This window comes from Cibotium barometz, chromosome 32, assembly GCF_041138505.1.
Source record: "Cibotium barometz isolate CiBa-2024 chromosome 32, ASM4113850v1, whole genome shotgun sequence".
In the NCBI taxonomy this organism is placed as follows: domain Eukaryota; kingdom Viridiplantae; phylum Streptophyta; class Polypodiopsida; order Cyatheales; family Cibotiaceae; genus Cibotium; species Cibotium barometz.
The window spans coordinates 18,242,659-18,258,916 of record NC_141077.1 but is presented as its reverse complement, the minus strand read 5'-3'; the positions used below and the strand labels follow the sequence as shown (position 1 = coordinate 18,258,916).

Below are 16,258 nucleotides of genomic sequence, written 5' to 3'. Positions count from 1 at the left end.
AAAGGGTTGATACAGCCTAGCTCATCACCCTTTTGCTCACCTGTGCTTAGTGCAGAAGAAGGATGGTTCTTGGCGCATGTGTATTGATTACAGGGCGCTGAACAAGAATACCATCAAGAATCGATTCCCCATACCGAGGATCGATGACATCTTGGACCGCTTACAGGGCTCCACAATTTTTAGTCGTATTGACTTGAAAAGTGGGTATCATCAGATACGCATTAGACCCGAGGATGTGCACAAGACAGCATTCCGAACCACGTTTGGGTTGTATGAGTTCTTGGTTATGCCCTTTGGTTTGACAAATGCGCCTGCCACATTTAACTGAATGATGGACAGGATTTTCAGGCCTCATAGAGAGTTTGTGGGCACATTCTTTGATGATATGATTGTGCATTCACGAACTGAGGAAGAGCATAGAAGACATTTGGCCATTGTGTTTGCAGAACTCAGAAACCATAGGCTGGTTGTTAATCGCAAAAAGAGTGAGTTCTTTTTGCAAGAGATACATTTCTTGGGGCATATTGTGTCTGCGCATGGAGTCCGTATGGATCCAGCAAAGGTGGAAGCAATACTTAATTGGCCAGCTTTGAGGACCGTGCATGATGTACGCAGTTTTCTAGGATTGTGTTCCTATTACAGGCGTTACATACGGCACTTTGCTGAAATTGCTTCGCCTCTTCATGCTTTGACGAAGAAAGCAACTCCGTTTAGATGGGCTGATCGGGAAATTACAGCATTCAAAAAGCTCAAAGAAAAGCTTACTTCGGACCGAGTATTGGTGTTACCGGACCTCCGAAGGCTTTTGTTGTCCAGTGTGATGCATGTGGAAGAAGCATTGGTGCAATTCTCATGCAAGAGGGACATGTCATAGCCTATGAGAGTATAGTTTTGCAAGATGCTGAGAAGCATTTACAGGTTTATGAGAAAGAGATGTTGGCTGTAAATCACGCTCTTTCTACCTGGAAACACTACTTGCTTAGGGCTGATTTCACTGTACAGACAGATCATCACACCTTGCGTTATTTCCTCACGCAGACTAAGCTTTCAGAGAAGCATATGCGTTGGGCAAACTTTTTGGCAATGTTTCACTTCCAGATTGTGCATGTGGAAGGCAAAAAGAATGTAGTGGCAGATACTTTGTCACGCAAGCCACAGGTCTCTGCAGTTTCACTTGCTTATCATCATGAGCTTGATGAAATGAAAGAGCAGTATGCCCATGATGAGGACTTTGAAAGGTTGTATGATTAGATGTCTGAGGCTCAGCGGCATGAGCACTATACTCTCAGAGATGGGTTTTTATTGATGCATGGCAGACTGTGTGTTACCAGGCCATTGCGACTCAAGGTTATGATTGAAAGTCATGCTCCACCGTATGCAGGTCATAGAGGTATTGACGCCACGGTTAAAGCAGTGGAGACTTTCTTTTATTGGCCAACCTTGAGAAGAGATGTTGATGCCTTTGTGAGGCAATGCATCGTATGTCAGAAGGTAAAGTTTGGACCGTCAGAAGACACCAGGGTTATTACAGCCTTTACCTATTCTAGATAGACCTTGGGAGAGCATTGCCATGGATTTTATATTTGATCTTCCACAGACACAAACGGGAAATGATGGCATCTGGACTATCATATGCAGGTTCAGTAAGCAGGCTCATTTCATTCCCGTGCGTAAGACGATCAAAGTGGATCATATGGTGAAGTTGTTCATGGCGAATATCTTCAAGTATCATGGTTTGCCCACGTCTATCATTAGTGACCGTGATCCACGGATGACGAGTTTGTTCTGGAGAGGGTTGTTTGACAACATGGGTACATCTCTCAAGTTTTCATCGTCATTTCATCCACAGACAGATGGTCAGTTCAGAAGAGGCTAACTCTACAGTGTTGGATCTTCTCAAGTGTTATGTGTCAGAGCACAAGCAACAATGGGAAAAGTATCTTCCTTTGGTGGAGTTTGCATATAACAACACTGTACATACCTCGACATGCAAGGCGCCTTTTGAGATTGTGGAAGGAGGGAAGAAGGTACCACCCATTTTGCATACAAAGGATAAGATCTTTGAGGCTGATCAATATGTGGAGAGTCTGGATGAAGCTTATCGGAGAGTTAAGTTGGCACTCCTGAAAACTCAGCAGAAGCAAAAGAAAGCCGCAGACCGTCACAAACGTGATTTACAGTTTGCATTGGGTGATTGGGTTCTTTTGCGCTTTGAAAAGGCTAGACTCAAGAAGATGAAGGGTAAAGAGCGCTTATTCCCTAAATTGAGCATGCGATATTATGGGCCTTTTCAGGTTTTGGAAAAGATTGGTGAGGTAACCTATCGTTTGAAGTTACTAGATCACTGGAGGATTCACAATGCTTTTCACGTGAGTCTTCTTAGACCTTTCTGTGGGGATGTGCTTGAGGATGTATCAGATGAGGCTCAGCCGGAAGTTGAGGAACTTGATGAGGTTCTCATTCCAGAGCAGATACTGGCACATAAAGAAAGGAAGGTACGAGGTAAAGTTTCCCGTCGCTATCTTGTGAAGTTCAAGAGCTATTCACCGATGGATGCGAAGTAGATGGAGGAAGGTGACTTAACAGATTCACCTCAGGTTTTGCAGCTTTATCTCGATGCCTTTGAGTTAGAGCCGACTCTTGTTGTGGCTCATTCAGGTTCAGCAGAGCATGGGTCTGGAGCATTACCTGATGCTCAAGAGGGGGGTAGCACCTCCACTCCCTTGGTACAGACAGGCTCAGATGACATCTAGAGGTCGCTTGGTGCAGTTTTTATCTCACCCGAAGGTACTGAGGCTGACAGTACATCTGTTTATGGGACTTCTATGATATATGTGTACTAGTCACATGAGATTTTGTGGATATGTATGGTTCACAGTGGTATACAACTTGGACTATTACTATGCCATTGGTTTCCAGTGAATGTTGATACATGTGCATGGCTTAGAGAGATTGGGACGCTGATCTTGCCATATTGTATATTTCACTTTGGATATTTTGCTGTATCACCAGAATGCAATCGAGGACGCTTGCCATTTTTCAAGAGGGGGGTATGTCATGGCCCTGTGAAAATGGAACAGCACAAGTGTGGGCATGGTGGTTGCAGAGTCAGAATATTGAATGATTCACATGGGGGGTGCCCGGACAGAGTTACTGATGTGTGGACATCCCTAGGTGTGAAGGGGGGAACTAGAACATTAAACTTTTAATGTTTATTAAAGTTGCCCCTAGGCCTTAGTGGCCCCTAGGGACTTTTAAAGTTTGGGGCCCTAGGATTTTTATGGGGAGGGGGCCACTCCACTTTTGGAGTGTGTGCTTCTCTCTCCTCCCTCTCTCTCTTCTTTTTGGGAAAAAGAGTCATGGAGGATTGATGCACTTGTGCTCATGCGTGGAAAAGCTAAAGAGAAGGGGTCGACTGCTAATTAAGGGTTGCTGCTGCTGACTTCTGTGTGCTGGAGCAGGCCGTACAGCAGCCGTACAGGTCTGTACGACAGCAAGTACTGCTGTGGACAGAGGCGGCGCTGAACTGTGGGACAAAGACAGGCTGCAACAGGCGGCTGCAGCTGCTGAACTCAGGCTGTACAGGCTGTACGACTGCAAGTACAGTTCTGTACTTCTGCAGGTACACTGTACGGCCAGATCAGGTGCAAGTACAGGTGCTGGGCATCACTGTTGCAGGTGGCGCAAGCGACCAGCAGCAAAACAGCACGCGGCTACTACTGGTTGCGCAGGTACAGGTGTGTACAAGTGCTGACTGCAGGCAAGGATAGCTTCTGGCACGTATCCCGAGGTAGTACAGACGGGTACGGGGCTGTTTTTCAGGACTGTACAATCAAAGACAGCATAGAAGTGAACACAAGGAGGAGGGTACAGACAAGTACGTGCATGGGTGTGAAGCAGGGTTGTGGAAACAAGTGCCTGCAAGTACAGATAGGTACCGTTGCTTCCTCCGGTGCAAATGCACGGGCTGATTTTGGTAAGCTCCGCATCTGTTCATCTATCTCTCTTTCTACTGCTTGATGTCTGTTGCAGATTTGAGCTATCTGGCCCCTTGTGAGAGGAGGGGTATGGCAGATTGACAAGGGTTGAGACAGAGTTTGGACAGTACATGTATGTATGAGCTGAGATGTTGAATCATGTACTTGAGTTATGCCAGATGTATGCTCATGGCTGCCCTGCTTAGTGGTCTTGGCTGATCAGAGGGAGGCACAGTGTGTTATTTTGAGACACAGATCTGTGTGCATGGATCCTCTGTGCTAAGAGGGATTGTGGGCCGTCAGATTGGACATACAGGTGTAATCTCTTGGCTGATTTCTGTTGTACTCAGCCATTCATATTTTTGGAATTGAATAAAGAAATACCGCAAGGGGCGCCAAGCTTTGGGCCAAAGCCAACAGGTGTCACCTTGTTTTCAGATTTGGGCACTCTAGCCCCAATCTTTTCTGTTTTCATATCTAGACTACAAGTGGACAAGTGACTGAAGAGAATTCATAGCTAGACCGATAAGTATGCAGTCGGGACCGTCCCGAACCTCACCCTGATAAGTAGTTGGTTAGGATAATGTTCCGTCGTCGGAAAAGGCTGGACTCATCGTTAGCACCTTCAAACCTACCTAATGTACCGGCTCCACCATTGCCATGGAATTTCCTAACCACATGAAGGGTCGAGCGCCATTAAACTCGTTGCACTTCGCATGGATTAATGTACGATAATCGTTTCCTTTTTTACTATTGACAGGATTACGTGCGGGGGCACAGGCCCGCACGTTTTCTCCGCAAGTGAGGATGGTGTACTGCCATCCGGCAGGTTTCCTCGAAAGAATGAAATTTGTTAGTTCGCAGAGCGAACAATTAGACGAATGGCCCTTCTCCCTTCCCGAGATTGAGTGATGAGAGATCAAAGATAAGGTAAAGGAGTGAGAATGAGGAGCCGGCCTTACCGTGGCTAGACCTATGGTCCAAAGAAAGTTGGAAGAGCTTGCCGACCCGCATTCGCGAGCTTCTACCATTCAATTCCGCCAACAAATCCTCCGTTATGAAAGAAAACGAGCCTCACACGGCGCACGATAAATGTAATTACCGGAGCCATTACAGAAAGAAATAAATTAGCACTTGGAGATGGAATAGGGGGATTGGCATTGTCCAGATGCGAAGGTGAAAGACCTAAAGGGCTAGCCCCCCACCTTCCTCCTCATAAGCCATGACAACCTCAGCCTCAGTGGCCCAAGCGACAGTGCCCCATGTAATAGTGCAGGAAGAGGCCACAGCCACGAACTATAGTGGCCCGACGGGAGCAGCAATAGAACCAACTAGATCCACGACGGCCTACACGGACACGTGCTCCTCTGGCCCCACATACATGGGGTGTCACTATTGAGTGTGCATGATCCCTTTTGAGAGCCAGACGCCTCAAAACTCTAAGGCTTCATCCCTCCACTGGAGGGCTGCAAATCCAGAATATCCTTCAATGATACGGCGAGCTCCCATCATAGGGGGAGATGCTATGGCTGCTTTGCTTCTATTCTGGAGGATGGATACTTTAGCTTTTTTCTTTTCCATCGTTCAATATTCATCATGGATACATTGTACTACATTTTGATCTCATAGACCCTCTCGGTCTTCTAAAGACGTTTCTCTCTTACACACACAAAAACAAAATTCAATTGATAATGGCATTGATGTAGCAACATACTGTTTATCTTTTGTACAAAGCTCGATAGCAAACCCCTCTGGTCCTACAAAATCAAGGAGGTAAAAGACATCAAAAGCATCTGTGTCGAGGTCCTTCACCCTACATTCACAAGCCCACAAAGTTCTTTGAATACCATCAAGAAAAATTATTGAAAAATCAACTACACAAAGTCAAGAGTTTTAGAAAAAATTCATCAAGGTATGTCACCTAACATTCACGAACCCAAGCAAATCAACTATAAACTAAGGACAACTTGTAGAACCATTTATTTACAAATTACGACAATGCACTGACAAATTCTTTCCCTTTATGCTCTCTCCCTCGAACTCTTCATAAGAGAAAAAAAAACTTACTTTCCAAATAGGACTCCCCGGCCTTTGACCAATCCAAAGCTGCAAGCACCTGTAATGAGACATTTTGCTCAACACCAGCATATTGGAGAGGGATATGCAAGGATAGATGTGATGAAGAAACAAAGGCGTTCCAACATCAAACAAAAGGCTTGCCAATTGTGCTAGGTAACACTTGAAAATCGACAAAGAGACCATGAGGGCTAGTGGAATCTGACTTTGACCCACTCTTGTGCATAGCCTTTGATCCCTTGTGTTACATCCTAAGCTTTGAAGGTAGATCAGTGGTTCCAAACACTTAAGGGCTAGTTACCTCTACACACAAGTTGCTTATTGTGGATCCAAGAAAGCCCTTTGTGGTGGAAATGGATGCCAATAACTTCGTAATAGATTATCAAACCTGTAGCCTTCGAAAGCAAGAAACTTTCAAAGATGAAGATATGGTATCCTACTCAAGAGAAGGAACTTCTAGCAATGATTCATCGCTTAAACTCGTGACAGATTTGCAGTATAGACAGATCACCCTTCGCAGAAATCAACTGGATTTGAAGGTCAGAAAGCCAGATGGGTAGAACTCATGCAAAAGTTCAGTTTTGACATAATTAAAATAAAGGGCCACCGGCAATCACATTGCCGATGCCCTTAGTAGGAACCTTGAGGTCAATGCTATCTCGTTTCCAAAAATATCGACTAGATTTCATCTCTCTCAAAAGGAACATTAAGATAATTTTTTCCTTTGGTAAAATTTGGCAATTGTCTAGGATGGTAGCACCACGTGAGATCCAAGTGATTCGAATACTCAACTCTCAGATGAGTGCAGCAAAGAGAAAGATATTGACTCACTACTCCTTTCCAAATGGTTTACTGTTTAAACATGGCAAGGTTTGTGTGCGAAGCGATGTGGACATCCAAACTAAGATCTTGTATAAATGCCATGTTGCACTTAGTGTGGGGCATCTGGGCATACACAAGATCTCAGCCTTGGTTGGCCAGCTATTTTATTGGCCGCACATGAAATCCTACATAGAGGATTATGTGTGAATGTGTACCCAATGCCTAGTCAACAAAACAGACAAGCTTCGAGTAAGGGGTATGCTTCATCCACTTTTCGTGGTTAATTTACCATAGATGTCGTGTGCACACTATGCTTCATCCACTTTTCGTGGTTAATTTACCATAGATGTCGTGTGCACACTATTCCGAGGACATGCTTCTAATCATTGGTCAGCTCAGAGGTCGAGTGTGTGGACGGATTCATGTGTATGTAAGGGCATTCGTGCCAATTCATTGTATTCTTGTCCAGGCACCCAATGAGCAGCCAAGTGTGGACACCATTGTTGTTATTATGGTGTGAACACCCTAAATTAGAATTGACCGACCAACTAGCCCAAAAGACACTATAAATAGAGGGCTGTGCATGAGGGTCATATTATTCATTCATTCATTCATAATTGAGTCATTCAAAGCCCAAGAGTTGTGCTAACATTGAATATCTCTATTCCATTATAAGTCATGCATATGAATACGTCAAAAGGCTAGGTCACCTCTTTTTTCTTTTTCTTTTCTAGAAAAGAGACTTCCCCGGACTACCTCGGCAATACTTCATGCTCCTCTCGTCGATTGGAAGCACCCTAAGCCAAGTTCTTGATCGCCCTTGCCCCCCATCAATGGCCGACAAAGTCGCCCAACCGCTCCGGATCTGTGTTGCTTCTTCACGGAACCTACCCCATCAATTGGTAATCCCCCGCTTCAGCAGCTCATATTTTCTTCAACGGGTGGAGTTCTCTGTGCTTCCGGGCCAACACTTGGGACACCTTGCTCGTACCTGCCCCCGTCACCGCAATGTGGCACCCAGGGCATCCGACATCCGCGGCTTCAGGTGCAGCGCCCTTGTCCCGTCCTCACGATCGACAATCCTCCCTTCAACTGTACCTCTGCCCGCACAGGTGCAAGCTCGGGAGAGGCAGACTCTTGGCAGCCGCAACCATCAACACTCACCCCACTGCCTCCAGGGCGCCCCCTTGGCAAAGGGCCCACATCGCAAGACAACAGTCACTCCAAAGAACCGTTTCATGCCATTAGCCTTAGGGATCTCCCAAAACAACCCACCCCAAGATCCACTTCCCTAAGATCATCCAATGCCCCCCACAGTCCCCAGCCGTATTGCGTGATAAGCCAGCCCCCCTTCCGCACCCTGCCCTCCCCCCAGTCGGACAAGCTTCACCCTGATTCAGAGCCATCTCAACCTCTCTCCCCAAGGACGCCCCTTCCACCACTGGACAACCTCCCCCTCCTCCCCCAAGCCCGCCACCCCCTTCAACAGAGGGAAGCTCAATCTCCTCCTCGAGGGCTCCACACCCCCCCCCTTGCAATTGGAGCTCCTTCCAGAGCTTCTCCGACCCCATGAAGACCTAGATCCTTCCTCCCCCATCACCAGGTTCATCACAGCTTCACAAGGGAGGCCCCCCCCTTTTTATGGCATTCCCAATGGACTATGCCTTCTTCCACCATCTTCCAATGGAGGCAGAAGAATTCTCAAAGGATTGTGCATCTCTTGGGGTTTGCATCGTCATGTACCACTCCTGCCCCACCCTTGCTGATGTTTTAGTGGTTTCCCCTTGTGCATGGCTCCAGGGGCACTGTGGGATGATGAGGCCGTGACGACCCAAACCCTCTAGGACCAAGCTGTCTACCACTCTCAGATGTGGTGGTCAACATCCGGGTCATAAGATGCCCTAGTACTTCCTAGAAGACTCCCAAGATGAAGCTCCTTAGTCTTCTTCCAGTGCGGAAGAGGCTTCGTCTCGTCATTTACTTCTAGCTTCGCTTCACAACGAAGCATGGAGTCAACAGACACCTCCACTGAGAGGTTGCACCAAAGGAGGCTAGACATCAATCTAGGGAGGAATCGATACAACAGCCCGCATCCGAGCATATTTGGAGCGGTTTCACCCTCGCACCGACTCCCACTACTCCCCATCAAAACCCACCCCAAATATTAGACGTGCCATGGAGAGACTGGCGGTGGCACGTCACCTAGCTTTTCAGCCATGCAGTTTGTCTCATGGAATGTTTGGAATGGGAGGCACCTTTTGCAAAAGGCGCAAGGCTACCATCACGATGGAGCTTCACAGCGCCCTCCTGGGAGGCACCATTGATATACTCATGATTCACAGAGCCCTCATGGGAGGCACCATTTACTCATGATTCTAGAGCACCACCTCACAGCCGGCCACACATTATTGTGGGAAGATTCTTCTTGACAAGAGCCAAACCTATTGGTTCCCTGTTGTTGGGCCCCCGGGAAATTATGGTGGAGTATGCATTTCACTAGGGGAGTCCATGGCTTCCCAAGTAGTGGGTACAAGCACGATTGTCCCAAAACGTGCATAGCGGCTGATTCAGGAAACTAGACTTGGCCCCCTCAATTTTTATGCTCCCAATGGAGCAATGGATCGCATTACATTTTGGATTCAGGTGCACCAGTGTCTACCTCCGGTACATGCTTGGTGCATGGGACGAGACTTCAACAAGCTTGAGGACCCAGAGGAGCGCCGGGGTGGCAGCCTGGATCCTACCATTTCAAGGCTTGATTGATGTGGTTGTAGCCATTGTTGCCATTCTCCTCATCGCTATCACTATGGCCTTTTTTGTCTAGAGGTCAAAGAAGAATGAGGCATACAAGGAGAACTTGCCACCTCCCAACCAAAATATCCATCCAGGCCTCCAACACCCCTCAAAACCTTAAAGCTGCAACAGGATCTCTTAAAGGGCAATTCCAACTTCGCAAGCTCAAAGAAGCTATAACCACATATACTTTGGATAAGATCAAGCAGGCAACATGGGATTTCAGCCCTTTCACACAAATCGAGAGTGCTGCTTACTTGTCATTGAAGAACACTACAAGATAAGATTGCAATGAATGGGGGCCACAATCAAGAGGCGTACACAATGGCCACCTTTTTTCCTGCAGGTGGGTGGTGGGCAGTCAGTAGTAACAAGCACAAGAATCAATTCACCGATCAGAGGCAATTGAGCGAGCGTTAAGAGATTAGAGGCCGAGCAAGGGAGAGGTGTTCTCAGGGTGAGCTTTGATGGCTAAGAAGGTTGTGCCGGTGGGATGCAACTACCCTGGTACCAAGGCAGAGCTCCATGGATGCATCAACAACTTGAAGTGCATCCACAAAAGCTTCCTTGATCACTTCAATTTCCATGAATCGGACATCACCATCCTCATCGACATTGATCGCTGCTTCACAGTCCATGACTGACATCATCAAGCATGCCCTCAACAAGCCGGATGCCTAGCTCGTCGATGTCCTCTTCTTCCACTAAAGTGGCCATGGTGTTCAACAAGTCCCACAACAAAGGCCCTAGTGTCCACATAAAGACAGGAGCTGACTTCTAACACCCCCTCTCAGCTCCTGGCTGTGAAACCAACCACAAGGAGCTGGGGTGCCGCCTGAGCAAATCCTGAGATAGCGACTTCATGAAGAGGTCCACCGTACTATCCTCCATCGAACAGAACTCTAGCAAGATGTCATCAGCAACGAACTGTTCATGAACAAAGTGCCTCTGGATGACCGTGGGTTCCTCCAGTGGAAGCCCAATCTTGCCATGCAACCTCTGCAACCTTACCACCTCACAAGCAACATCACAAGCAGCCCGGTACTCTGCCTCTATCGACGACAAGGCACAAGATGACTTCCTCTTACTGCTCCGTAAAACTGCTCCTGGGAGGACTGAAGTAGATCTCCTCATGTCCAGATCTCCTCCCCAATCTAAGTCACTCCAACCGTGGAGTCAGACTCCATCCATCAATCCCCCTCCTGTGTAAAAGAGTCCATGATCCTTCGCATGCCGCAAAAACCACAAGATATGCAATCCTGCCAGCTCAACTCCCTCATCAAGAAGCTCCAGTTCAATCTGGTATCCATCAACCAAATCAATGAACCATTCTGCTTCCGAGTCAAAGAGGCATCACATTGCTTATAAGGATCAACACCTGTTACGGTGGAAAGCCAAATCCTGGAAACCTGCTGAAGACCACGCAAGGCCTTCTGAAACCTATCAACCACCCCCTCTGAATCCGGAACCACAAAGCTTGGAGAATCCACCTCCTTCTACAAGTAATCAATTGCCACCTGCCTGGCTTTCCGAGAGGTCCCCGTGGAACATCCTCATCTACAGGAGTTTCTTTGTCCCGAATACTATGAGACATCAGAGCATAAGTTACCTGTTCAGTTTCCTCTGACTGACGAACACAGGAACCACCAACATAAGTACTGGAAAGTTCCTACCAACTGCTGCCATCAACTGGCAAGCTATCCTCCATCTGGTCCTGGAAAGCCTGCACCTGCAGCGTATCCACACTTAAGTGGCCATTACCAGACTGCCACTCATCACAAACCTGAAAGTTTGTAAACTCCATTCTCCACTCCGCCTTCCCAAACTACCTGGCCTGTTGCCTTGTCCCCGAGAGCAACAAAATGCTCATCAAACTCCACCCGTACGCTAGTCTTGCAAACCTGATGCGCTGACAACAGATGAAAACCAAGTGACGGAACATACAACACTTGGGAGGAATGCTTCCCCCCTCTACCATCGAGAACTATCTCCAACCTGCCCTCACTGTGAACTGGGATAGTGGATGTATCCCCAGTAAGAATGTGACCAGAATACTTGCAGAGATCCTGTAAATCTAAACGGGAAGGAGTCATGTGCCTAGAAGCACCACTGTCTAGAATCCACTCCCGAGTATCCGTAGCGGCGAGTCCTCCAACCTCCTCCCTGCCTGAAGAAAATGAAACATCGGTGTCCATCACCTCCAAGTGCACAAAAGCCGGAGTCTTCATGATTGCTGCTGAGGAATCTTCACCCTTCTCGGTCTGCCGCTTGGGACACTGCCTCCAATAGTGGCCTTTCTCGCCACACTCATTACAGGTCCTCTCTGCCTTTAGTTTCTCGCGGTCAACGTCGGACTTCTTCTCAAAAGACTTCTCCGATGAAGCCTTCCCTTTGCCCGTGTTACAGCCTTTCAACCGTTGGCCAGTTAAGGCCTCCGAACCTGCACCCTGAGGAGGGTTCATGAATCGTTCCTCCTGGTCCAAGACCATGGACACAAGCTCCTCCCACATGATGGTGCTGAGCCTGCCACCACTGGTAAAAAAAGACGAGTAAAATGCTGAGTACTGAGAGGGCAAATGCTGAGTACTGAGAGGACAAATGTGACAGCAACGTTATGGCCATGTCCTCCGATGGTATCTCCTTCCTAGCCTGAAGAACTTTCTGCTGAAAAGCCTGCAGCTTATTAATATGCTCCCGCATCGTCGACGACTTTGCAAGGCTCATAACCCGCATCTGTACTTCCAAGGAAATCCTCTTCATGGGCGATACCCTGTTGTAAAGAGAAGCCAAATGTTGCCATATACCTCTGGCCAGTGTCATATGCTTTACATGATTGATTACCTGCGGTGTGCAGTTGAGGAAGATAAATGAACGGACCCTGGCGTTGACATGATCCCACAACTGTGCATGTGCCTGTGCCTGTGCCTCCCGGTCCTTACGGGTCGGCGGTAACTCCCCTTCCTCTACTTCCAGCCGTGGAACCCCAACAACGATGAAATCAACAAGGTCGTAAGACTCCAGAACAGATTCCATCATAACCTTCCATATGCCGTAGTTGTTCCCGTCCAACTGACAGTCCACTGGGAATGTGGGGAGTGTAGGGATCTTCACATGCGTCTCGGCCATCTCTACCAAATCTGCCATTGCGGGAATATACTCTGAAAAAAGGGTGGGTGGGTGGGTGGGAACAAAGAAGAACTTACACCTGCAAGTGGCTGTCCAACAAATCAGCCCGCCGTCCTCTTGCTTCTCCTCTTCCCGAACAATCCCGAACAGTCCACCAATTAGCAACACAAGTCCCCCTCTTGCTCACACAACTCCCAAGAACTATCAAGAGCCTAGAGCTCTGATACCATGTCAGAATGCGCAGCGGAGATGATGACTAAATCTGGAAACACAAGAGCAAGTGCAGAAAACAGACAGCAATGGAGAGAGAGGCATATAACTCTACTATATATACACAAGAAGATCCCGAATACAATACACAATGGCAAGAGGACAGTGGGGCCATTTTATATGGCCCCCAGACTGCAGTTGGCCTACATCAGAGGTAGCCGACAGGCCCTGAAGCTCCACGACCAGCCAACTGTCATGAGTCGGCCAGAACAATGACCAGTCGGGTAGTACCTCAGAACTCCAGCCACCACATGGCAACCACCCAAGCCATAGAAAAGTGGGAAAAATGTGGGGAAAAAATACGGGGAGTGAGGAAAAATGAGAACAACAACTACAAGGGCGGGCACACCCACAACAAAGGCCCTGGTGTCCACATAAAGACAGGAGATGACTTCTAACATGCTGTCATGTGCACAGTGTGTATCTACCGTGTGCTACACGCACGCAAGACTAGTTTCGAGGCTTAGGGAAGCTTGGAACTAGGCAGGTTGATTGACGAGCTGAGTTAGGGATATACTAACGGACGGGCACCCAAGTATGGACGGGCGGCCGCCCAAGTGTGGACGCCCGATGACCGGCCAAGAGCCTATAAAAGGGTGGCCAAGGTTAGTTATTGGGATATAGAGAGTCTCACGAGTTTGTGAGAGCTCTATGGTCTTGGAGCCTGGATCTAGTGCAGACGTGCACCTGCTTTATGCAGCCGAGGCCGGCAGCAATCTCGAGGCCCGCGAGGGCAGCTTCGTGGTGGTATGGGACGTCGCGAGGAGGAGATTGGTCGGTACGTCAACCTAGTTAGCTCAGCTCGTGGCTCGATGGGGACAGCCAAGACTGTGGGCTTGCCCACGGCTGTCATGGTTGGGAGGTGAGTCAGGCCTGCACCCCCTTGCTTGCTTGTTTGTTTGTTTGTTTGTTTGCAGGTTTCGAGTCTCGAACCAAGAACGATCACAAGGAGATAAGTGGGGATTTGACAGTGGTATCAGAGCATACCTCGTGAACGAGCAAGTCGGTAGGTAGAGAAGATGAGATCGAAGAAAGGTATGTGTTAAAAAGCTTGCTGTTTTTCTGTGCATGCTGCTGTTTTCAGATTCAGTATGTGTTTTTTCTTCATCAAAGAGACCCATGTTGATGGGGATGGTAGTCTAAGTAGGGTCGTTTGCGTTGCAAAGAAGAGAAGAGATTTGTTGTGCAGTCGTATGAACTGCAGAGAGAGAGAACAGGCAAAAGCAAGTTTGCTTTTCGCGAACGATTGAGAGAGAGAGCACGCGTGTGCGAAGGTGGACACGATGGCGAGTGGGCATGCTGGCCGAGTGCTGCTGGTCACGTGCGGTTGGCCGGGTGCTGCGGGTGGTTGTGGGCGCAAGTGCATGGGCGGCCAGGGCCAGTCGGCTGGCAGGCGCCTTGGCCTGCGTAGCCAGGCGGCCAGGCCTGCCAAGCCAGCCCAGGCAGCACCTACGCCAGGCCAGGCCGGCGCCCAGGCCCACGTGGCCTCATCGCCAGGCCTATGAGAGGATGGCGCAGACGCTGGACAGCGAGCACCGGCAGAAGCAGGTGACGACAGCCAGCACGCCGGCGGTTAATCTAGGAGGGAAAAAAAAACAAGGAAAGCCCACGTTTTTTTTAGAGCTTTCGTTTTTTTTTTAAGTTTAAATTTTTTTTAAAGTTTAAAAGACCCCTCCTCTAAGGTTTCAAGGTGTTTTTTTTTTTAAGAAACTAGAATATATATATCCATATATATATATATATATATATTTAAAAAAACACACAAAAACAAAAGCCAAAGATAGCTTTTGGGGGCTTTTAGTTTTTTTGGAAACCTTTATAAACCCCCTTAAGTGGGCTTCTTGCCACACATCTCTCAAGTTTTCAAGCTCTCAAGCTCTCAAGTTCCCTTGCACTTTCATTGTGCAAAGATCAAATTTTCTCTCCATTTACCCTCTTCACGATGTCGACCCAAGAATTAGAGTTGGAGCCCCTTGTGGAACGCGAAGGCTTGCTGGCTATACGGAAGGTACCGATGCCGATCTTTTTGACGATTTTGTGTCAAAATCAGATTTCCAAGAGTTCAAAGTAGCTCTCGAAGCTTCTTCAACGGAACGTCAGGCACAAATCGCAGCCCAGATGCAAGCTTTGCAGAACTCCATCGCTCTATTGACCACTACCCTCTCTACTTTCTCGGGTATGGATACCTTGGCCTCTGCTTTAGGCCTTAACATTACTCCGGAACCGTTTGGGAGCGAGCAAAAGCAGCGCACCAAGGAGATCGTGGACACGTGGCTACATAAGTAGCAAGTTCACTTTCAGTTTCATCCATATGATGACGGAAAGAAGATACAGTTAGCAGCAGGTTTCCTGTCCGGCAAAGCTTTGCTTTGGTGGAAGGAACTCAACCCTAAGCCAACGACTTGGGCACAATTCAAAGACGTCTTCAAGAAAGAATTCCTCAAGAAAGAGGATGATTATGATGTTATTGCCCGGTTTTCAGCTTTGACCATGACCTCGCAGCACCTCACTTATGAGGTCTATCTCCAGAAGTTTCATGACTTGTAGATGAAAGCTACAAAGATGGATCCCACTACTCTTTTGGGGTTTTTCGTAGCAAACTCATACCGATTACAGGTTAAAAATAACAAATGCAAAACATTGGACGAAGCCATTCATTCAGCTCGTATCTATGATGATACAATGGTCTCTTCCAAGTTGAAACCCGTTACCGAGCAGGGGAACAAGCATAAAAGAAAGTTCTCCGCACCTATGGCTAACACGACTGAAGGCAAGTCTTCGGACCAACCTTCGAAGAATTCAAGTTCGACACTAGCGAAGAAGAAACGACTCCTTAGGGCTTTAAAGCTCAAGAAGGAAGAACGTTGTTTTATCTGCCAAGAAAAAGGACACATGCGTAACAAGTGCCCAAAGCAAAAGGGTGCCAAGACAAACACAAGACCCAAGTCAAAGGCAGCTAACCAGTTGTCTTTGACAGGTACGTCAGTTACTATACTTTCTCGCCTTAGTACTTGTTCTGATTGTCTGTTCAATTCTAAAGTATTTGGCTTGCATGATCTTCTCCGAGTTTATGGAGAAGTGAATGGCCATAAGATTCACATTCTTTTAGACCCTGGCAATTCACACAACTTTGTTAACTACAAACTTGTGCAGAAATTGAGTCTTGATACGACACTCAGCGACCATACCTATGA

General features: G+C 47.6%; 1 protein-coding gene across 4 annotated transcripts in view; it reads right to left on the bottom strand.

Annotated features, from left to right (window-relative positions):
* LOC147619891 (DHHA1 domain protein) overlaps nt 1-16,258 on the bottom strand; it is a 54,566-nt gene that overhangs the window by 22,280 nt on the left and 16,028 nt on the right. For 2 of the 4 annotated variants that reach the window (XM_086825750.1, XM_086825753.1), the window contains exons 2-3: nt 6,045-6,093; nt 5,692-5,790 (exon numbers count right to left, since the gene is read on the bottom strand). The exons of 1 other annotated variant lie outside the window; for it this stretch is intronic. In XM_086825750.1, the coding sequence (XP_086681876.1) occupies nt 5,692-5,790; nt 6,045-6,093 (148 nt within the window). The remainder of the gene's footprint in view (nt 1-5,691; nt 5,791-6,044; nt 6,094-16,258) is intronic. One more of the 4 variants, XM_086825751.1, reaches the window with a different exon arrangement.